General features: G+C 48.1%; 1 protein-coding gene across 1 annotated transcript; it reads right to left on the bottom strand.

The window, feature by feature from the left end:
- Window positions 1–1,322: 1,322 nt before the first annotated feature.
- On the bottom strand, window positions 1,323–17,521 carry LOC128972583 (rho GTPase-activating protein 20-like). Its single transcript, XM_054388644.1, has 14 exons — window positions 17,442–17,521; window positions 13,757–13,927; window positions 13,049–13,198; window positions 11,985–12,026; window positions 10,642–10,726; window positions 9,729–9,806; window positions 8,969–9,035; window positions 8,076–8,264; window positions 7,462–7,637; window positions 6,723–6,884; window positions 5,461–5,570; window positions 4,539–4,728; window positions 3,775–3,892; window positions 1,323–3,188 (listed from the first exon to the last, which is right to left on the bottom strand). Exons 1-14 carry the CDS (start codon window positions 17,519–17,521, stop codon window positions 1,450–1,452), a joined length of 3,357 nt encoding a protein of 1,118 aa, XP_054244619.1. The 3' UTR covers window positions 1,323–1,449.
- Between the last annotated feature and the right edge of the window lie 4,771 nt (window positions 17,522–22,292).

Genomic DNA, 22,292 nt, shown 5'->3' with positions numbered 1-22,292 from the left:
CTCCTGTAACTTTCAAATGAAGCATTCTGAACCTGTTAACCTTTGAGACTTTCCCCCATCGTTTTCTTAATGCCTCTCAAACTAATGTGATGCTCTCAGACTCTTTTAGAGGTCAGCTGGCAGCATCACCACCCTCTAAAGCAAGTCCCATTATGGCTATGGTGCTTCAAAGCACTGCTTTAGGTGGAATCACAGGGATGTTCCAAGAGGTCACTAGCTGCATTTTTTGAGTGGTGCAATACCAGTAGCCTGCTTAGAACATCCCTTCTTGGCAATTCTCCAGCCTTAATTCTGCTGGAGCACACTGAGCCATGTACTTTGCTGAGTGGGTACTCAGTGCTTTTCTGAGACAGCATCAGTGCTGTTGAAGCCTGGACAGTCTTAGCTTAAGACTGTCTGACAACTTTCTGGCCAGATGGGGCTTTGCTTCAGCATCCACTCAACAACATTCTTGACAACTTCCACAACTCCTTGACCTCATGCTAAAGCCAAATCCTGCTTAAGTTGCTCTTAGCACGACTAGGAATTTGATTAGTTGCTCCACTCACACTGCCTCTGGAAAGGGCCTTCTGAAATGTCACCATCACTTACAGATACACAATCTCACCATCATCTACAGCTGTACAATGTCACCTTTTACTGGAACTAAAAGAACCAGCTACCACCAAAAGAGGACAAATGTTTGTAGCCCTGCCAAAGTGACAGTGCGAAAATCCTTTATAGCAACTGTGGCTGTCAAATGCTAGCTTCGGGGAGAAGAAAGAATCAATGCACAATTAATTAGGGAAAAAAAAAAGGCAATTTTAGGGTTAAAATGTTAAATAAGCTTTGGGCTTTGAGCACCATTTGGTGTTTCTGGAACCCAGCCTCAACCAGTAATGAGCACAGACTGTAAGCTAGTCCACTGGGGGATAAAAGGTGAGCAGAGAGAAGCAGCAGTGATTTGTGGGATGGAGGTGCAGAGTCTTCCTTTGGATGAAGGGTAGTGATGAACAGGGACCAGTGGAGGTTTGTAACCAATCCTGATGGAGCATTAGCTGTCCCCATTCTCCACTCATCCACACACAGCAGCAGCTGACTGCAGAAAACGAAGCAGGATTTCTCCTTTCCTGCTTTAAAAAGCAATGGAATCACACCCCTGTACAGCTTGGCTAACCCATGGACAGGGAGAGCCTGGTGCCATTCAGCCCACTAGATACCCAGGCAGTAAAGGTCTTCCATAAAAAAAGGGTATAAATCCTCCCCCCCCCAAACAAAACAAAGAAAAATCCCAACAAGAACAACCCCCCCCCCACCCTGCCCCAGCTGAAATGAATGTTACACCTCAACATTACATACACATTAGTGTCACTTTACACTGATTGATTGCCCCGGGCAGCCTGCTGGATTCTTCACACCTCAGTCATATCTTACAGAAACCATACTCAGTTCTTCCACATCCACCCCCCCCTAGACAAACGTCTCTTCTGCAAATGTCACTGTCTCACGCTCCTCTGGGGCCACCTCTGCCAGTGGCTGGCTCCTGTGCCACTCCACCCTGCTCCGAAGGAGTTCATTCTCCACTGCTTCTGCCTCAGCTGTGGGACAGGTCTTGGTTTCATCCTGCTTGAAATACTCCCTGACAGTGTTTCGGATGGAGGTGGGGAGGATGATGCGGATGGTGTGGCTGAACGTGTTGAAGGCCTTGCTCTGGGCTGGCGCCTGCGCCGTTCCCACTGGCTTGCTCTCCAGCTCTTCGGGGGTGGAGGCACTTTGGGGGCCCTCTTTGTGCTCTGCCTGCAGGGAGGGGAGTGTTGGTCTGTGGTGGCAGCGCCTGGAGATGGACTGCAGGACAAGGGGGGTATTCTGCCCATAGAAAACTGTCTGGGGGATATGGACTCTCACAGTCTGCAAGCTCTTGGAGAGACTTTGCTCACTGCTGCTGCTGGGCAAGTCACTGCTGCTGGTGTTTGCCATGGATCTCTCCTCTTCCTCTTCTACTGGAGACCCCCAAGAGCTTTCCTTATCTGGGGCCACATAAAAAGTTATCTTGGTGCGCTTCAGGCTTTCCTGGCTTGGAGGGCAGGCATCAACGCTTTTGATTTCTATGCTCTTCACTGCTTTCTCCCTGTGCTGCTGGTGGCTGATCTGTGCGGGTTTCTCGTTGGCTAGGCTGGCAGCTAGGAGCTCAGGGGTTTGTTCAGATTCTTTGGTATAATCCTGGCTCTTGAGCTCTGGGCTGGGGGTCCCTACAGCACGCAGCTGTTTCTCTTCTTCCCAGTCAGTGTCAGTTTCTGGGTTTCCCACAGCAGCTCCACTGACAGATGGAGAACTTTTTCTTTCTCCAAGGCAATGACTGCTCTCTGCAGCCTTGGGTTCATACTCATGGAAACTGTCCAGGTCACACGGATGTAAAGGCACAGGAGATGTGAGGGACTTGTGCCACTCCTTCGGGGACCTCTTGGCAATCCTGGGGGACACAGCATGAAGCCTGGCAGATGTGCCAAACATGAAGGGCAGGGATGAGACATCTGTTGGACTAATGGCCGATGACTCTGAGCAGTAGGAGAAAGCACTGTCTAAAGAGCTGAGTGAGGAGGCAGATGGGGAGGTGGTAGTAGAGGACAGGCTAGAGAAGCTGGACCTGTTGGACAGGCTGGATTTCTGAGGGCTGAGTTTCATCACCCGAGAGCCGGTCTGAGGCGACTGCCACAAATTCTGCCTGGCCTTATTGACCCCAGGGCTTAGGCCTTCATCGATCAGCTTCTGACTCTCCACCTGCAGCTGCCTGAGCCTGTGGATGTAGTCTGTGTGGCTGTGCATGATGGTGGCGTCGCAGCTGGACTGGCGAGCCACTGGCTCGTGGCTCTGAGCGGGCAGCTGGGAGCTGAGGCAGACGCTGGGCTCGGAGGAGCAGCGGTCCCTGGCCGGGCTGAGCGAGCGGATGGAGCCCATGGAGCAGAAGGAGCCCTCCTCCTCCAGCAGGTCGTAGCTGTCTGCGCTGGCGTTCTTCCGGGCTTTGCTTTGGTAGCAGGCTGTGATCTCACTGAACAAGTCCCAGTCTTCCTGATCCTCGTCAAGGAACAAACTGCTGGATGGTTCAAAAAGGGCATCTGTTTCAGGCACCAGGTGGTGCTTCGGTCCTTCTGGGTCACAAGCAGAAAATTCCAGCTCGTCAGAGGAATCATCGTGCTGAGCCAAGCCTATGCCTGGGGCAGAGAACACAGATTAGCTTGTTGCCTGTCTTCTAACCCCATACATTAGCTTACAACCAGGGCAGGGAAATATTATCAAGTCCGTGGAAAAGCAAAGATGATCCATTGTTTTCACAGGGACCAGAGCAGGACAGGGAAAGACATAAAAAATCCTGGCTCTGTGACCTGAGCTTCCACCACTGGTCTGCACTCACAGGACAGCCAACAGTGACAACTCCATTTACCTCTTGGCACCCAACCACTTGGTTTAGCTTTACAGCACTAAGCTGGAAGCAAAGATGCTGAGACATGGCATTGCTAAGCCTACACTAAATTTTTGTGATGGCTGGAATAGGTTGAACAGCAGCCACAGAGAAAGACAGCTGTCCTCTGTGATAGATTTGATATCAGTGATAGATTGAGGGCACCTCTGCCTGTCAGGCATAGGCAGGAATTGAGGGCTAAGAGAAAACCAAAGCCAACGTTTTTTCAGTGCTTTTCCTTGGAAGAGACATGAAGGGAAAGCAAACTCTTTTGCAGGAGGAGTTTACCTCTCATAAGATTTTAAATATTTCTGGAATGTACTGTATCACAAACTTACCCAGAGAGTCCTCCGAGTTCTTGGCCTTCTTTTTGTCTGGTCTTTGAAACAAGGAAGCAATGTCACCTCCAAAAATCTCTCCTGAGTTTTCAATCAGGAACTGCACTAGCAAGGCCACCTGGCAAAGACATGAATTTACAGTCAGTTTCATGACTAGGTAGCCACCCACACAAAGCAAGTCAAATCAGTCCCACAATGCTCCTTTCCCTTTGATGAAGATGTCATTTCCTACAGAAGCTTTTGCTCAAGAAGCTGTTAAGCACATGGCAGGCTGTAAAGATGTGGCAATGTGTCTGGATGAACTACACCTGGAGCAAGAATATGAGCCCCATCAACTGGTACAGTGAGCTGGGTACAGCATGGTCTTCAACTTTCCTTACTGTTGATAAGCTACAGGCAAGCATTTCCCCCCCTCTGATGCCCTGGTGTGTTCACTGCTGAGTTTGCCTCTGGCAGGTGGCTTTAGACCCAGCTGAAGTGGCAGTGTCTAACTGCAGCTGCTCCACCTTTCTTGTGCTTGCTTCACCATATAGAAAGTTCATCTGGTAAAGCAACACAGCTTCTTTTTCCACCCTGGAAAAACTGAGTGGCTAAATTCCTCTACCAGCATAGGCACAGTAGCACAGGGGAAAGGACAAAGCCTGTGTGGCACTCAGACAGCACTGTCACTGATCCTGTGCCTTCTTTTAGTCTACAAAATATGGTGCCCATAAAAAGCAGTAAAAGGGGAAGACAAGGATGAGGCCAAACCCATGAAAGATTACCTTCTTTGTGGACCTGCTCTCCTCTTCAGGACCAGTGGGACTTGGTAGCCACAGCATATTGGGTGCTATGCAAAGAGCCAGGTTAAAGGCATTCATCTGATTCACACCAGAATTCTGCTCAATGTGATGGAGGACTCCAAAGAGGTGTCTCAGTAAGATGAGGTTGGCCTCTGGAAGCTGGTTGACTAGACTGGTCAGGGAATGGGAACAAAGGAAAAGAGTGATGTTTACATCTGCTCTTCAGGTATCAGAAGCTGCTTTTCAAAGCTTTTGCCCCCCTTCTGCCCTTCCAGTGACATTTTTTGGGGGTCAGAAACATTGACAATGCTCATGAAAGACTGTGAAAAGGAAAATGTTCTGACATTGGCAATCAGCAACAGCTCTACTGTGGCCTGGAGTCTCACCAGGAGTCTCAGAATCATAGAATGGTTTGGGTTGGAAGGGACCTCCAAAGCTCATCTAGTCCAAACCCCTTGCAGTCAGCAGGTTGCTCAGAGCCTGCCTTCAAATACCTCCAGGCATGGGGCCTGAAGTATCTCCCTGGGCAACCTGTTGCAGCATCACACCACCCTCATGCTAAAGATCTTGTTTCTAATATCCAATCTAAATCTCCTCTAATTTCAAAACCATTGCCCCTTGTTCTATCACTGCAGGCCTCTGCAAACAGTCCCTCTGCAGCCTTCTTGTAGCCCCCTTCAGGTACTGGCAGGCTGCTATTAGGTCTCCCTGGAGCCTTCTCTTCTCCATGCTGCACACCCCCAGCTCCCTCAGCCTGTCCTCGCAGCAGAGGTGTTCCAACCCCCTGCTCATTTTCACAGCCCTCCTCTGGACCCACTCCATCAGGTCCAGGAAGGCCAAGTTTAGGGCTGTATTCTCCCCTTTCTCCCACCAAAAGAAGCTTTTTACAAAGGCTTTCACAAACCTCTTGATAGCTTCAATCTTATGTGCCCGATTTTCCGTGTCCACAGCTTCCATCCACAGTCCGTGCATGTCTGAGGATAGAACACTGTCAGGTATATTTCGGAGAAAATCCTGAATTAAATATATATATGCAGAGCAGTCTGGTCAGTTTTGAGTTCCTTGGATGCATACAGTCATTGGTTATTCACATTTAACAAGACATGACACAAAATACATTTCTCCTCCCCTTCCCAGTTCCACCAAGCTGTCTCCTCAGGGCTCTTCCACTGCACAATGGTGTGGCAGAGGGTGAGCAGCCAGCCCTTACCCCTGGTCCCTTCTCTGAGCAGGACTCAGCTTTACTGTGGCAGGCAAAGGATTCGTCCCTAAGGCTGTGGATAGTTCTGTTTGAAACATTTCTCAGCTCTGAGGATTGCTGATTATTTTCTCAGGGGACTATTTAACAACTTCAGTTACATTTTCAGTTGCAAAGTACCTGAATATCCCCGCCCCCCCCCCCCAAGTCATCAGCTTTAAAAGTATCATGCCAGCAATGTTTTTTGGTATTGCAGATGCCTTAGTTATTCTGACCATATTTAATTGACAGTGCAAAAGATGAGCTTTTTCTTACTAAAACTTTACTAAAACTAAAGCTTCATCCCCCATCCACCACAACCCCTCTGCTTGGATTTGGCAGCTGTTTTTCTTCTTGCTTGGTGATTAGAGGGTGAAGGCTTGGGGTCCAGATAGTACAGGCCAGCTCCTCTGAGCATGGCCCCTCCTATTTAGAGGGAGTGCAGATTGTTGCCCTTAAATGGCTCAAGTCTTCCCATGTCTCCCTGCAGCCTCTTCTGTGTGCCCACCCAGAAGGACAACGAGCATCTGAGCTGCTGCCACCAAAGGGCTTCATGCCCATATCAGTGCAGCATCTGAATTGCTGAGTCTGAGGTCAGGTCAGTTAATTTGCACTGCCTAGCCACCACAGCAATCTTGGGGGCAGACAGTTCTGGATCACCTGATGGAGGCTGTTTTGTACAGGAAGGTGCAAAATGAAACACTGGCCTGAGAGCCACTGCTTGTACCTGCATGGCAAAACACCACCACTGGGGCAGGCAGGTACTGCTGTGCACATGGATGGACCAAGCCATCAGGTGAGAACGTGCCTTGCTGGAAAATGCTTTGTCTTCCCCTCCCAATATTCCCTACCCATAAAAACTCATGGCACTTCCTTAAAGCAGGAAGGCACCATGAGCCCAGGCAGCTGAGTTCCTTGGCCAGACATACCGTGATGACAGCTGCAGCCACAAAGACTGATTCTCCATCCACCTGGACATCATCTCCAGAGTTCAATTTCTCTTTCAGCTCCTTGCAAGTTTTGGCATTGGCAGAACGTCTGAAAATGCCCCTAGTAGAGGGACCTTCGTGGTACAGCAGGAGCAGCATATCCTGAGAGAAAGCTCAGTTGTATTTAAGAGCCTAACACTTTGCCCTCTTGTTTGTGTGCATCACACCTCACATATTATAACACAACTAGCAGAGGTCCTAGTCAGTACCAGGAAGAGGACAGCCATACAAGAGAAATACCATGCTTTAACCAGGGCCATGAGCCTGTTGCAGGTACAGTTCATGTGGCTACACTTATCCTGTGCCAAGTGTGAGCCCAGGGGTGTCTTACAGTGAACAAGGTTTAGGCTGTGCAGCATGGCACAGTCCACTGACATTGCCTCCTGTCAGCTTGTGAGGAGCTGCTTGGAGACACCCACTGAAACATGCTGGACATCTGTGCACAAGGTCATATGGATTACACAGAAGAGGGATGTTCTCACCCTAAATGCTGAGCTAGATCTGAATCACAAGGAAATGGTGGTCTTCCCCATACAACCAGAGAATTGTCAGGGTTGGAAGGGATCTCAAGGATCCCCCATGGGCAGGGACAATCCTCATAAATACCACGAGTGGCTTTAGATTCTGGGCTAAACACACCAAGCTTATGTCAGGAGGAACAGTCCAGGCTACTCCTTACCATGATTGGCTTGGGCAGGATCCCGTCAGGACAGACAGAGGACAAAGAAAGGCCAAAGAGCTTCCGTGGGGTGGTTGGGGACTGTGAGGGAGGGCTGCCCGTGGGGGTGCTGGTGCTGCGGCGCAGGGCCCAGTCGATCAAGGACTTCTTCCTCTTGGTGTGCTTCTGCAGTGACTCTGAAAGAAAACACAGACCTCCTTTACACACCTCTCTGTCCTTCCCACTGGCCAGGGAGTGATCTGCAGTGGGGGCAGAGTTCCCAGCAAAGCAAGGGCTTTCCAGCATCGTGTGTTTAATCACTGCACTCTCACTGGGGTTGGGCAGATGACAGATGGCAGTGAAAGCACTTGTTCACCTCTCAGCCATCAGCCAAACTCTTACTCAATCAGTTCTTCAGAGAACCTGGCTGTCCATGCAGCATAAGAGTGGCTTTCAGTTGAATAGACTGCAAGCTAATTCTGAATCTGCATGAACAAATTCAGCCCCTCTGCCATCTCTTCCTCAGGCATGACAGTGACTCTAGGACATGTGTATGGTGCTAGTGAGTGCTTGGCACTGCCATGGAAAGCAGTAAGGACTCTGCCTGGTTGTAACTCACTCCTGCAGCCCCCTACCTCTCCTGAGTGGCACTGGAGCTTGGAGTCTGGGTTTCAGGACAAACTGACACTGTTTTTCCTTTGGGAGCTGATCAAGGAAGGAAGCCTCTGTCCCATCAGCCAGCAGGGTGTTATTGTTGGTTCCTTGTTGCTGGTCAGCTGCATCCCGGAGACAGTTCAACGCGATGCTGAAAGGATGCTCGTGCCCTGTTGAGCAAAGAGTTGTGTGAAGAGCAAGCAAAGCTGCAAAGTGGCCCCCATCTGCTTGGGACATCAGACTGGTATTGGAGTGGGGTGGCAATGCAGGGGACAAAGTTAAGAAGCTGTATGTAACAAATGGAGCTTTTAACGTGACACAGCATCTTGTGTGGAAAACAGTTTCCTTATTTGTGAACTGAAACACAGTGAAAACCAAGTAAACATCAAAAAAGTAGGATAAATATGCTAGCTGCCTAACTGGAGGCTTCAAAGCCACCAGTGGGTTTATCTAAAAATTCTATTTCCTTCAGCTGCCAAAGTGCTTTCCTCCAGACCTAGAAGGTCCTGTCTGAATGACCACTTAACTGCAGCGACTCATTTTGCTTCTGACAGAGCCTGAAGGTAAAGTGCTCAGGAGGTGTCAGGAGATGCTCTGTCTGATGGACATCAGTGGATGTCCCTACCACAGGTACCACAGGCTGAGGCTGCCCAAAGCATCTGTGAGGCTTGTGAAAGCAGGAGAGGATGACCAGCTTCCAAGCATTTAACCCTGTGAGCTCACACCAGCAGCCGCAGAGATGGAATTGGGTTTTGAGGCATGTCCTGCCCTTGAAGAGTGCAGAGTCTGAGATGTTTCTCTGCCACACACATCAGTGTAATTTATTACTTTTCCCATGCTGCTAGAACTCAGGGAAAAATGGGAAAGCTCTTACCAATGAGAGGGTAGGCAGGGTCATCTTTTCCTGAGATCACCCAAAGGTGGTGTTCACTTGTCTTGCCCTGGTGGTTGAGTAACAGAGAAGAGAAAAATACCAGGTGAAGGTCCACAAGGTTGCACTCCATTCAGAAAGCAACAGACAGCAACAAATGGCTGAAAGGCCAAGGAGCCAGACATGCACAGCTCTCTCTAAGACACCTGCATGGCTGGGAGGGACAGCACTTTGGATTAGTCTGTCTGGAGTGGGAGGAGAAAGGTTGAGGAGAAGCAGCAGGATGTAAACCCACATGATGGTTTCCCTGCCTCTTTTAGCAATGTTCCATAACTTTCCTTGGTATTAAACTACTGAAACACAGACAAAGCTCTCTGTTAACCTCTCCCATGGGAGAGGCTGGACCACTGCAATGGGCAAAGCTCATCAGATAGCATCAATGTTCAGCCTTTCATGGCTGTATCAATAATCTCTTGACAAGCTTGGCCCAATTCTAATGCTGGACTGCGAGCAATGAAGTCTTCTGCAATCCAAAGGACTTTATTATACAAGGTTTGAATTTAATGCAGGCATGTAAATGTCTGTGTTTCTAACACTGGGCACCCACATAAAGGGATTGCTTCAACTTGTGCTCTGGAGAGTACTAAAGCCTTACTGGATGGCTACAGCAAACCCAGACTTCTCCACATCTGCACTGTGCTGCATACCAGGTGTTGCCAGCATCCTTAGATATGATCTGGCAGACTGTGCAACTGCCACTTACAGGAAGTCCAAGCTGTTGAAGGGTCTTCTTTATCACACTCTCCACTGTTTCCACATTGGACACATTGACTGCAGTAGTCTAGAATGGAAAGCAGAGAAAATACAGGGAGCTAAGAAGGCAGGGAGTTTGGTTGCAGCTTTTTGTAGCTTGAAAATCTGAGGGAAACAATTACTCATCTGGACATTGACTGACTTTACTAAAGGGTTGTGGTTAGAAGAGTTGTATTCATCTGAACTACACTGGAATCATTGGTAAGGTTGATGGCTATATATTGGGAAAACTGTTCCTGGCTACCTCCTCTGTCCGAAGATTTTGTCCAGTAGAAATAATGGGAAGCAGGTGGTGTTCAGATGCTGTATTTGATCACATCAGAATCTGACTGCAGAGGGGTCACTGCCTCTCCAAAGGGTGACATGGCATAACACTAATGAACCACGAGGGTCTGGAGTCACTCTCTGAGGGAAGAGTGCCCAGGAGGTAAGTCAGACTCACTGAGCTTGGCATGAGACCTAGAAATGTGCACCATTAATATGAAGAGACTGGAACACATTCCAGTAAATTATCACAGGACAACACACCAGTGACTCTTTCATGATCAATATCCTCAACTTACTGCACTGAAAGCAGGAATGACTGGCCACTCAACCACAAACCATCACCAATGAAATGAAGCAGAAGAAAGAGAGACAAGAAACCAGAGCTTAAGAACAATCTTAAGAATTAAGTGCTGATTTCCCAAACTCCCTGAGTGAGCTTCTGGTGGGAAGCATGCAGCTGCCCCAGATGCACATCCTCTAAAGGCTTTTCTTGTGGGACTTGAATTTTAACCAGGGATAGCAGCAGCACCACAGCCCTGCCTTCCCACCCCTGCCCAACAGACCTCCATGTAGCATTGATCTCCAATTTTACTTACAGATGAACAGTTGTCAGCATCCAGCACAAGGATCTGAAGGGTTAGGCTCTTCAGGTATTCATTCTGTTTTGTTTCATTGATATGCCTGAAAGACAAAGAAAAGGGAAGGAAATATAATTTCCCAACCAAACTTGATAAGGACTTGGATCCAGGAGGTCCAAGGAACCTGCTCCTTGGCACTATAATAAATACAGCTCAGTTATGAAGATGACAACAGCATGCAATGCTCTTAGTGTGGTCACATGTGGTCTTACTGGTTTCTTTATCTTTCTGGAGGGCCCAGACCAGCAAAACCCCATGAGGCAGTACCCCTAACACAGGTGAATGTGTCTAGCACAATGCCTCCCAGCACCCAACCTGGAGGACTGTGTCCAGCTCTGGAGCCCTCAACACAGGAAGGACATGGACCTGATGGAGTGGGTCCAAAGGAGGGTCATGAAAATGATCAGGGGGCTGGAACACTTCTGCTGTGAGGACAGGCTGAGGGAGCTGGGGGTGTTCAGCCTGGAGAAGAGAAGGCTCTGGGGAGACTAATAGCAGCCTTGCAGTAGCTGAAGGGGGCTACAAGAAGGCTGCAGAAGGACTGTTTGCAAAAGCCTGAAGTGGTAGGATGAGGGCAAATGGTTTGAAATGAGAGAAGAGGAGATTGGGGCTGGGTGTTAGGAACAAGTTCTTTAGCATGAGGGTGGTGGAACACTGCAACAGGTTGTTCAGTGAGGTAGTGGAGGGCCCTTCCCTGGAGCTATTCAAGGTTAGGCTCACAAGGCTCTAAGCAACCTGCTCTAGTGGAGGATGTCCCTGCTGACTGTAGGGGTGTTGGACTAGATGAGCTTCAGAGGTCCCTTTCAACCCAACCCATTCTATGATCCTTGGGATCGCTGCTGTTCTCTCCATAACTGAAGAGGTTTCTTCCTCTCCCTGTACCTATACAAACACTTCTGCCTGGGTGTTAGTGGGAACAACATATAGAAAAGTAACATGGGAAAGAAACAGCTAGAGTCTCTACATGCCATGACATGAAAACTTTACATTAAAAACTACCTGAAGGATCAGTAATGCTTGTGACAGTTCCATGGTGATTAGCAAAGTCAACCTCTGGTTCTAAAGGAGACAAGGAGCCCCAACAATGTTATCTTCTGGTGGATTTCATCCTTTCTGGACCATTAACACCAATCTTGCTGTCACCCAGGGGCTAACAAGTTCAGGTTTCCAAGGTGGGTTTTTCAAACAGCAGCTAGATAATGTGCTGAAAAGCAGAGGGCCATCTGACACCTAGCATGAGGAATTTCTGTGAGGACTGCAGAGGAACACCCCAAGGGGAGGATGAGAGGAGGATCACTTACCACTGTAATGCTGACAGCCATCGCTCCTTCACATCAGCTGAGCTGAAGATAAAAAGGGAGGCAGATCATCAAGTGAGTGCTGAGTGGGTAACAGCCTTTGGTAACTCTACCCACTCTCATTTATATATAGCTGTAAGTCAAAGGTTCCTTCCTGCAAAGCCCTGGAACAAAAGCATAGTCCTTTCCTGCTTCTGTCCCATTTTAACCAGTAACAAAAATAATAATAACAAAATAATCCCAGCCACAAACTGGACTCACATTTCCTGCCCAGGCTGGAGAGTGTTCAGATCAGGGGCAAATACCTTTCTGTGATGCTGGAGTTAACTCGTCATGTCAGCCCTTACTATTTTGTGCAGTGACCTTTCATTGCTATTTTCTTTATTATTTCCTTCCCAAAGGCTGCTGTTCCTAGAAGCTTCTGCTGCCAACGTGAGTTACCCAGGTCCCAGTGATGTGAAGGAAATGGAACTGCTGTTGAGTTTGGACTGAGACACAAATGGCAGCTTGCATGGCCAAGCATGAATCCTAACCTGGAAGGCATCACCTGGGAGAGACCTGGCAAACAACTGCAGGAGGAAGGTTAGCCCAGGAGCTGCCCATGCCACACTAGGTGTGGATAGAGGATTTGATCCTGGCACAAGGCCAGCTGGCATTTTTCACTGACACAACCAACCTCTAATGAAAAACTCTCAAACTAGGGCTGACCTCCACCAGAAATGGCTGCTGGCAAGCACTGAAACAACCTGTTTGCAGGTTATATGATGGCACAAGCTGGTTAGCTATGGCAGATCTTGGCTGTCATGTTCCAGGATGCTCTGCAGCAGGGTTAACCCTTCCTATAACAAAAATCTGAAAGGCTCTCAGGGACCAACCTGCAGATATCTTTCTTAGATGACCATCTCCCACCAGCTAAGTTTTTACCACACCACCTACTGTGAGTAGAAATCCTCCAGTCAATGGAGAGAAGGAGAGAGGAGGGCCCTATAAGCCTCAGTCATTGTTTTGCTTGACACATGAGAGCCCTGGGCAGCTGCTAGGCTGCAGGGGGAGGTCTGATGAGGTACCTGAAGGTAACAACATAGTTGGTGGTAGGCCAGCCGATGACAAAGGAATTCTCAGGACTCATCTTCTTCTCTGTCACTTCACTGAGACAGGTGCCAGTCCACACTTCACTCAGGTGCACCTGCTTTTTCAGCTTCAGGCTGGAGGAGGACCTGCAATGCAAATTATGGATTTCTTAGGCCAGAGCCCACCATCTAGACCTTCAGAGTCTGGTGATGCAGATACGATGACAGCAACAAGCATCCCCGAACCAAAATGCCTGGGCATGAGGAGGCACTGCAAGAAAGTTTTGCAGTGGATTTGGGGGTAGATGGCTGCAGTGGGACAGCTGCAGCTTAGAGCAATGTGATTCACTAGAGCCACATGCATGTAGATGGTGATTGTCCATGCTAATAACTCAAGTCACCTAAGATCTTCATTTATGTCTGGCAGAAGTAGCCACACCAGAAGTCAGCTGTCTGTCCTTATTGCTTCTTGCCCTCATGCTGCTTCTTCATAAGGGAAAGGGCAAAATCAATTAGGTAACTTTTTACTTCAGGAAAATTGAGTGAAACATCAATACCCAGAAGAAATTCTGCTGGTGGAAGGGGGAGGTGCCACATTTTAGATCCACCTTTGTAAAGAAGAGTTGATTTGATGCCACAAACAGCTCAGAGTCTGGCTTCAACAACACATACTGGGGAGACGGAGATAGTGTGAAGTGCTCTTACTTGGACTTGGCAATGACCAGCACATCACTGAACAAGATCAGATGTCTCTCCTGGGTCTGCAGGCCCACGGTTAGCTGTACTCGCTCGTCCAGGACCAAAGTGGAGCCTGGGCTGCTGAACACCCCACTTGGCAGCCCATTGTCTGAATGGGAGGAGGAAAGGGTAGTTTCCCTGGAGGAGGAAGAAAAACCATAAGACTTTGTCAGAAGTTTTTCCTCACAAGGGTTCATGATTGGGACACAGGCAACTGTTTTGGACCAGCCTGATAACCCCCTGCTTCTCCCAGCACTGCCTCTATTGCTCTCACTCATGAACTGCATTTGCCTGCCTCTGCCCAGTTAATTTCACCAGCCTCAGACAGATGTGAAACTGCCTAAATGCCCACACCAAATCTGGGGAAGTTAAGCTGCTGAAGCGTGTGAGCCGTGACTCAAAAGGAACATGGAAACCCCGTGGCTGGTGGCACTGCTCAGCCTGGCATGGGCAGGGACTGCCATTCCTGCACATGTTTTCCACCCTGCTTGTCAGTGCAAGGGCTGCAGCACAGAGGAAACGAACTGCATGTACTCACATCTAATTCCAGTCATCTGATTATGGCCTGCCTGGCTGCAATCCAGCATCTTGTTTCTTCTGAGACTGATACAGGTGCTGACTGTTCCCAAAACTCCCAGGTGGGTTTTGTATGTTGACTGCAGTCAACAAATCATCTAACCAGATCCTTTCTCTATGCCCTCCCCAGCTGGAGGAGCTCTGACAAGTGCTAATCTCCCCACTTACCTCTCAGCACCTTTGCCAGTGCTGCTTTGCCTGACCCTGCTGGCAGCCCAATAGGTCCCACAGTCATTTCCTGGCTCTACACTTGCTGTACAGGTGGGATTGTGCTGAATGAAGATGAAGAAATAGTGGTTCTTTGCTGAGCCCTGCTCAGAGGCTGTTCTCATGTGACTGAATTAGCTAACCTCTGAGATGTGGCCTCAGCTTTAGGCAGGAGCAAAACCCCCAGAAATCCTCTTGTCTCTCTACATATAAACAAAAATATGAATCTTGCCTGCAGGCAAGATGTGTGTGAAAGAGACACTTGACTTCCCTCCACCCCTCAGCAATACTACCCTAGTCTGAGGGCAGTCTCTACACAAGCAAACAAAAAACCATAAGCTCTAGGGCAGTATTTTTGACATTGCCAGACTTAACTCAATTCCTACTGACTCAGAACTGGGTGCCTTGGATTCCTCGGGAGTGAGACTAAAACTAGCCAGTAGCTGCTTTTCAGAGTCACCCCCCAGTCCCAGGAGTACCCACACTCCAGCAAGCAGAAATTCTCTCTTCCCTCCTCACCACTCTGCAGCCATCAACAAAGGAATTGTTGGCTTATGTTGCCTCTACAAGTGAGAAGCTAAATCACCTTTAAACTTGATATTAAAAGCTTTCCGTGTGCGTCAGTTGAGCAGTGGGAGCCAACACCATCGCAGGGTCCCAGCAGTGGATTTCCTAAAGCTGGAGGAGTTACACAGCTTTGTAAACACAGCAGCAGGGCAGCAAAAAAAAAAAAAAAAAACAAAAAAAAAAAAAAAAAAAAAAAAAAAACCCAACAAAAAAAAACAACCCAAAAAATCTCACCAGGGCTCTAGTGGCCTCAGCAAAGATGGCATTGCACCAGCTCCCTCCACAGCAATCCATCATGAGAAACGTTCAAAGCTTCCCTCCCTCACAAGGATGTTCTCCAGCCAAATAAAGTCAAGAATTTGTTTCTCTTTGCTTTGCTTCTTTTTTTTTTTTTTTTTTTTTTTAAGTGTAATTTAGAAGAGGGTGGGAGGAATAACAAAGAAGCCACATAACTTGGTCAGAAGACAAGCAAAGGCAAATCAGTCCTGCCCTCTCTATTGAATGACCCCACAAGACTGACCACATGCACTTGTCTCAGAAAAGCAGGATGTACTCTGCAGCAGTTATCTGTGGTGGGATATAAAAGGGGCATTTTTTTTTTCAGGAGGGCTGGTTCACATCAAAATCAATCAGTTCAGCTTGATCATCTCTTTTTTTCCATAGGAGGGAAAAAAAAAAAAAAAAAAAAAGGTCAAACTAAACAAATCTCTCAGGAAATGTTATTTATAAGATTGCTATCAGAGCAGGGCAGAAAGGAGGGAGGGCAGATACTCCCTTATCTGTGTCTGGTAGTTACACAGCACTGCAGGAGGAAGAGAGGATGGATTTGCAGAGGGCTCAGATCTCACTAAAGGACCAAGGAAGTCACCTCATGACTAGCACTCACTATATCAGCAGAAGATCATTGAATCATTAAGTTTGGAAAAGACCAAGACCTTTAAGATCATCAAGTCCAACCATAACCCAATTACCATGACCTCTAAACTATATCCTGAAGCACCACATCCACAGGCTTCTTGAAGACCTCCAGGGATGGCAACTTCACCACTTCCCCTGGCAGCCTGTTCCAATGCCTCACCACTCTCTCAGTGAGGAAGTTTTTCCTAATATCCAATCTCAGCTTCCCCTGGCACCACTTAAGCCCATGATGTGTATGTTTGGTGTGTTTGTACCTGACTATCTGCTGATACTCCTGCTTCTTTACACCTGCAGGAGCACTGGATGGCTCTAGTGTCAGAGGCAAAAGGGGGAGCTTCCTACCACCCAAACTGGTAGTAAAGGCAAGCTGCTGTCATCCAACAGGGATGTGACTGTCCTGGAAGATGGCTGGATCTGGTGGCTCTCCCACCGCCCATCCCGAGCAGATGCCGGGGCATGGACAGACTTCCTGGTGCTCCTTCCCTCCATCCTCAGGCACAGCTTCCAGCCCTCTCATATGCCAGATGAATCTGCATCTCAGACCTGGTCAAATCACATCCAGCCCTCCCATCAGTGGTCCAACAGATGGAGCAGCAGCTGAAGAGGCCTCTGGTGGTGAGTCCCCAAAGGGTGGCTGGGCAGGGATGTGCTGAGACAGAACATCAGGATGCTCCTCAGGGATGATGCTGCCACACTCTCAGTGTGTAATGCAGCAAATGCCACGCCAGCCCACGTCCTGTGTGCCCCTGTGCCTTCACAGTGCACCTCATCCCTTCTCCACCTGCTCTCTGCCAGGACCTGCAGCCAGTTCTGGCTGCTGCCTGCTCTTCCCTGCCTGCAACAGGGTCCACATGGAAACCACATGACAGAAACTTACAGACTGTTTCTTGTATCTGATTCTACTTGAGTGTCTGCATTGTGTGTCCAGCTGTATTTAAACTTGGTTATAAGGCACCAAATATCTTGATGTAACATTCTGTGCCTTGAAATAACCAGCTAGCCTTGCACAGTTGGTTGACCTCAGCTGGCTGACAGACCCCCACACAGCTTCTCTCTCATTGCCTTCCAACACAACAGGGAGAGAAAATATGATGGGGAAAAAAAAAAAAAAAAAAGAGGACTTCAGACCGGCAGATGTCCAGACTCTGCCTGGGAAGCAATTACTTGGCAAGACAAATGCCACAATGCTAATGTCCCATCTCTTCCTCCTTTCCCTCAGCTTTTATTGCTGAGCATGACACCATTCCAGTAAAAAAGAAAATCTTCCATACCTGTCTACAAACAAATTGCCTTCAACACCCTTACATGAATTTGAAAACCAGTTTGATTTCAGTCTGTAGAGGCAGGAAGGTGGAAAAAGGAATCAGAAAGGTATTTCCTCTACCTGGAATGGTACTTTGACTTGCAGAGAGCTTTTGTAATGGCAGATGGAGTAGATCGTCTTCTTTGGACTATGGGCTTCATCTTCTGCAAGACAAAAAGACATTCCAGTTAGCCTGGCCACCTTGGAAGCAGATCTGCTCACAGCACTCTCCAAGTTCTCTTTGTATCTAGTTCCCACTCATGAAACGTCAGCACCAAGAGCCAGGATCTGCGCTTTCAGACACCTCGCTCCCCTTCCTTATTGTTAAAACACTTGTCAGCTCTTACATTGCTGGACACTTACAGCTTCCCTCATTTGAAATGCTTCCAGTTTTCACAGCCAAAATTCAATGTAATGACACGAAATTAAAGCAGAGAAAAAAAAAAAACCCAAAGGCTGAAGGTCAGGAAAAAAACTTCCTAACACTCACACCACAGAAGAGTTTGTTAAGGAACGGTAGAGAAATCCAGTTTAGGACTGGACAAAGCTATGAACAGCACTCAATGCTGTAGGGAGCCATAATTTATGAATGGATGAGGTCACTTAGTAGATTTTTCTCTGCCTTCATTTTCCAGGATTACAGATTCAGCAAAGAGACTGTCAGCAGGCCCCTCTCTGGGTGGTGGAACCTCAAGACCCTTGCCTCCTTTAGTCTTGTCTAACACAGAAATGAGGTGACTGTAACGGTGAGACTTCCAGTTAGGAACAACAAACATCCAACTCAACACACACAGATGATGGTCACAGCCCTCCTTTATCTGTTAAAAGAGTTTTTTGCCAGAGAAAGATGACAGATATTAGCTTGGGAAAGAAATCTTTACATCAATGGCTCTTGTGGGAAAAATTTGTCCCACATCTCATTTAGAACTTCAGCATCTGCCTGTGTTAGAGTTTTAAGTACTAGGGAGTTTAAAGTATGCTGAGAATTATTGATCTTTTGACTTCTGAACATATCAAAACATGGCATACCCTAAGAATAGAAGAAACAAGCATTGCTGGCTGAGAAAAGGTCCTATGGAAGAATCCTTTTCCTTCTGCTAACTCTCTGCTGAATGCAGGAGTATTGCACAGGAGCTCGTTAGTCCCATCTCTGAGCACACAACTTTACTTCCTAACCAGATGGACATGACATTCTTATGATGCTAGAGGAAGGTATTCTCTTCATTTCACTGAGGGAAAGGCCAAGAACAAAGCAGTTACAGTGAGTTTGGGTGCATGGTGTTCAACACCACTGGCCCTGATTTTTCTGAGTGGACAGAAAAGTTGGCCAAGAGGGCTGGTCTGAAGCACTGTTCTTGCTCACTCATTTCTGGGGCTGCAGGGGCTCAGCATGGCTGTAAGTCTCCAAGGATTTCTGTGAGGAATTCCAGAAGCTAAGAACAGGGCATTAGTAACCACTTCAGAAGTTGGTGGCTGTGATTTACCACCCTTCAAGAAAGGAAGTCTGTGGCAGAGGGTGGTGTGGAGCCCAGCTGCCAGGTAACGCTCCCTTCTCATGGGCCACCTTGTTTACAACACACCTTTGGAGTTCTGTGATATAAGACCAGGGAATTCTACAGGCAAGAGTCTTCTACAACACAGGCTCCCAATGTATTGCCTGGTCAGGTCCAGCAGAGCCCTCCAAAGTACAGCCTTGTGGAAAAAAAAAAAATGCATGAGCTGGAGTAGGACTACTTGATAAATTCCTAATGTATGAATATGGAGCTCTGCAACATCAGTGCTGCTCTCTAAGCAGATTCCTTGTGTACGTGCATGTATGTAGACAGAGACAGATGGAGAGCAATTTCTCCCTCATCCCCTGGCATGACCTTGCCAAGCAAGGATCTGTCTTCAGAAGTCTCACAGAGGGAACTAAATAAAAATAACATCAGCTCAAAAATGTTCGTGTTGATAAAATAAATAAATAAATAAATAAAAGAGAGACCTCACTAAAAGAGAACATCTGGATTTCAGAGGTGCCTTAATAGGATAAAATGTTTCTACAAACCATGGTACAGCAAAGCATCAGTCATGCAGTATGTGAGGGCAGGGAGAAAGGATGGGTGCGGTTGCCTGCTGGAAAACCCCAGCCAGCTGTCAGCTAAAAGGCTGCTGGATGAATCCAGCAGCAGCAGAGCATCATGTGTGCCAGGGGCACTGTAGGAACATCTTGACTGGTGCTGTAATAAAACCCTGCACGGGAGACTTGCTGCTGTCCTATGGCACATGGGAACCTTACTGTAGGCAAAGCCACTGCCTTGTTCGCCCCTACATTTGTCTCTGTATGGTAAGAAGTAGCAATGACAGACAGTATCACAGTACATTAGAGGTTGGAAGGAACCTCCAGAGATCATCCAGTCCAACCCCCCTGCCAAAGCAGGATCACCCAGGGCAGTCCGCACAGGAATGCATCCAGGTGAGTTTTGAACGTGTCCAGAGAAGGAGACTCCATAACCTCTCTGGGCAGCCTGCTCCAGGGCTCTGTAAAGAAGTTTCTCCTCATGTTGAGGTCAATCCTTCTACGTTCAAGCTTGTATTCGCTGTTCCTTGTCTTATTATTGTGCACCACCAAAGAGATTAGCCCCATTCACTTGACACCCCCCCCGAGACATTGATCAGATCCCCTCTCAGTCTTCTCTTCTCCAGACTAAACAGACCCAGGTCTCTCACTCTCTCTTCATAGAGGAGATGCTCAAGTCCCCTAATCATCCTTGTGGCTCTCCATTGGATTCTCTCCAGCAGGTTCCTGTCTCTCTGACTTGGGAAGCCCAAAACTGGACACAGTATTCCAGGTGTGGTCTCCTCAGGGCAGAGTAGAGAGGGAGAAGGACCTCCCTAGACCTGCTGGCCACACTTTTCCTGATGCACTCCAGGATACATGATGTGTGAGTGTAGTGCAGGAGCACGTTTCACTCAGAACAAATTCCAGGGGAAATATCAGGCAGTTGTTACTGCTGGATTTCTTCTCCTGGCCATTAGGAATGGTGCTAGATTGCATCTGAATGGTGGCAGCAATGCCTTCCAAGAAGCCTTGCCTGCCCACCCACTGCACTTCTCCAGGGTAGTCTGAGGACCTGTTCTGAGGACCTGTTCACTAGCACCACTTACAGCTGACACTGGACTACCCACGAAAGCCTCAGAAAGACACAACTTTGGGTTTCCAGTGAAATCCTGTGACTACAGGACACAAAGTATTCCCCATAGTATCTCCAAACAAAGCCCCCTCCCACCTCATTGCACAGAAGAACCATCACGAGGCCTGCATCTCACACAGGAGCTCTCTGCAGCAGCCACAGCCCCCTCACCCTCCTGCCCAAGTGCCTGGAGAGGATGCTTGGTGCTCCACAGCCCAGAGCCAGTGCTGGCAGCATCCTGCAGCCCTTCCCCACAAGGACGAAGGGGAGACTTCACTGTGCTCCTCCATGTCAGAGCCAGGGAGTGCTTTTGCTGGAAGCCAGCTCTGCTCACATCAACCAGGCACAGGAATCAGAGAGCCGCCGGAGGGACACGGCGTAATCGCGGCGCTGTTTTGGTGCCATGGAAACAGATGCTCGTTTACCCAACATACTCTGGAAGTGCTTGAACACTTGCAATACTCTGGGCTGTGTTTGTGCATTACTCATCTCTGAACTGCCAATTTTAGCTGTGTATTTCTTGGCACTGGGAAGGTTGCGAGTCTAATGCCCCTCATTCCAAACCCATGTATGGCCTCCGCTATCAGCTCAGCTGGCCAGCAAGAGTGGGTTTTTTTTCTTTCCCTTCCTCACTGACCCCTGCACTAGAATGCTGTTCTTCAGATAGTTAAGGTGGGGTGAAAGCTGAGGAAAAATGACACCTGCTTAGAAGAGGGAAACCCTTCTGTCAATGGCTGGTCAAAGCCTGCAGTGTCTGTAACACTGGCATGCTGCTGTTCTCATCAAAGCCTTGGTATGTTGTGTCAGAGCAGGTAGCTGATCACTGCTATTGATCAGCTGAACCCAGTAAAGGCACACTTTTCACTGGTCTGCTGGACCAGAGCAGAAGTTACTGTACAAATGTAGTGCAGGGCTATTTAGCTCACAAGCAGCATTAAAAAATACTTAAGAATCCAGCTCAGAGCACAGAAACAGCAGATCACTCGGGCTTGGATCCATTCATGTGAAAACAATTGCTGCTGCTCTGCCAGCCAATAATGAGTTTATGTTAGCAGTGGCATTCCTGCACAAGTATCTTAATGAGCTAATGTGAGACACTTCTGTGCCGGCTCTGTTGTGTCTCTTGTTTATGTAGGATGCTCTTGCAAAGTGCCTGTGTCAGCCTGCAGTGGCATCTCCTGTTGGCAAACCCCAGCAGAGAGAGACAAAGAAAGAGAAGTGGAAATTGTTCACAGCATAAAGAGAATCAGGCACTAGGTTACATGAAAACCACTGGGCTTGTAATTTCCTACTGATGGGCACTTTTAAATGAGTTTAGGGAAGACTGCACTTGCATGGCTGCTGTCTCATCCTGCCCTCCCTCCCAGACTTCATCTGCCACTCGAGAAACTGTACAAACTTGAACGTGACCCCATGTCCCCAGGAATCCTTTTAGCAGGCACTCTAAAAGCTGTTGTCTTGCTGTCATTTCCCCTTGCTCCTGAATGGGTAAATCCATTACAAGGGAAAGGACTCAGTGTCACCTTACTGGGAGGCAGCCTCAGCCATGCCTACCTGCCTTACTTCTCGCCCTGATGTCCTGTGCCACTCTCTAGCAGCTTGATCTTGGGTGGTATTGGCTTGAAAAACTACACTCCTTCCTACACATCATGCCACCAGCTCCTTGGAAGTTGACTTGTTTTCTTCACAGCCTTGATTCCCTGCCCCCAGAACAAGATAACCTTTCCATTTCTTCTCCAAGTGTCCCTTAAAAGGTGAG

This window comes from Indicator indicator, chromosome 17, assembly GCF_027791375.1.
Source record: "Indicator indicator isolate 239-I01 chromosome 17, UM_Iind_1.1, whole genome shotgun sequence".
Lineage (NCBI taxonomy): Eukaryota > Metazoa > Chordata > Aves > Piciformes > Indicatoridae > Indicator > Indicator indicator.
This window is presented reverse-complemented; position numbering and strand designations above follow the sequence as displayed.

Coding starts and splice junctions, on each gene's coding strand:
- LOC128972583 (XM_054388644.1), bottom strand. CDS start 17,521: ATGAAGCCCATAGTCCAAAGAAGACGATCTACTCCATCTGCCATTACA. Junction 12,027..13,048: donor AACTATGTTGTTACCTTCAG/GTACCTCATCAG, acceptor TTTTATCTTCAG/CTCAGCTGATGTGAAGGAGC. Junction 8,265..8,968: donor CCCTGCCTACCCTCTCATTG/GTAAGAGCTTTC, acceptor TTTGCTCAACAG/GGCACGAGCATCCTTTCAGC.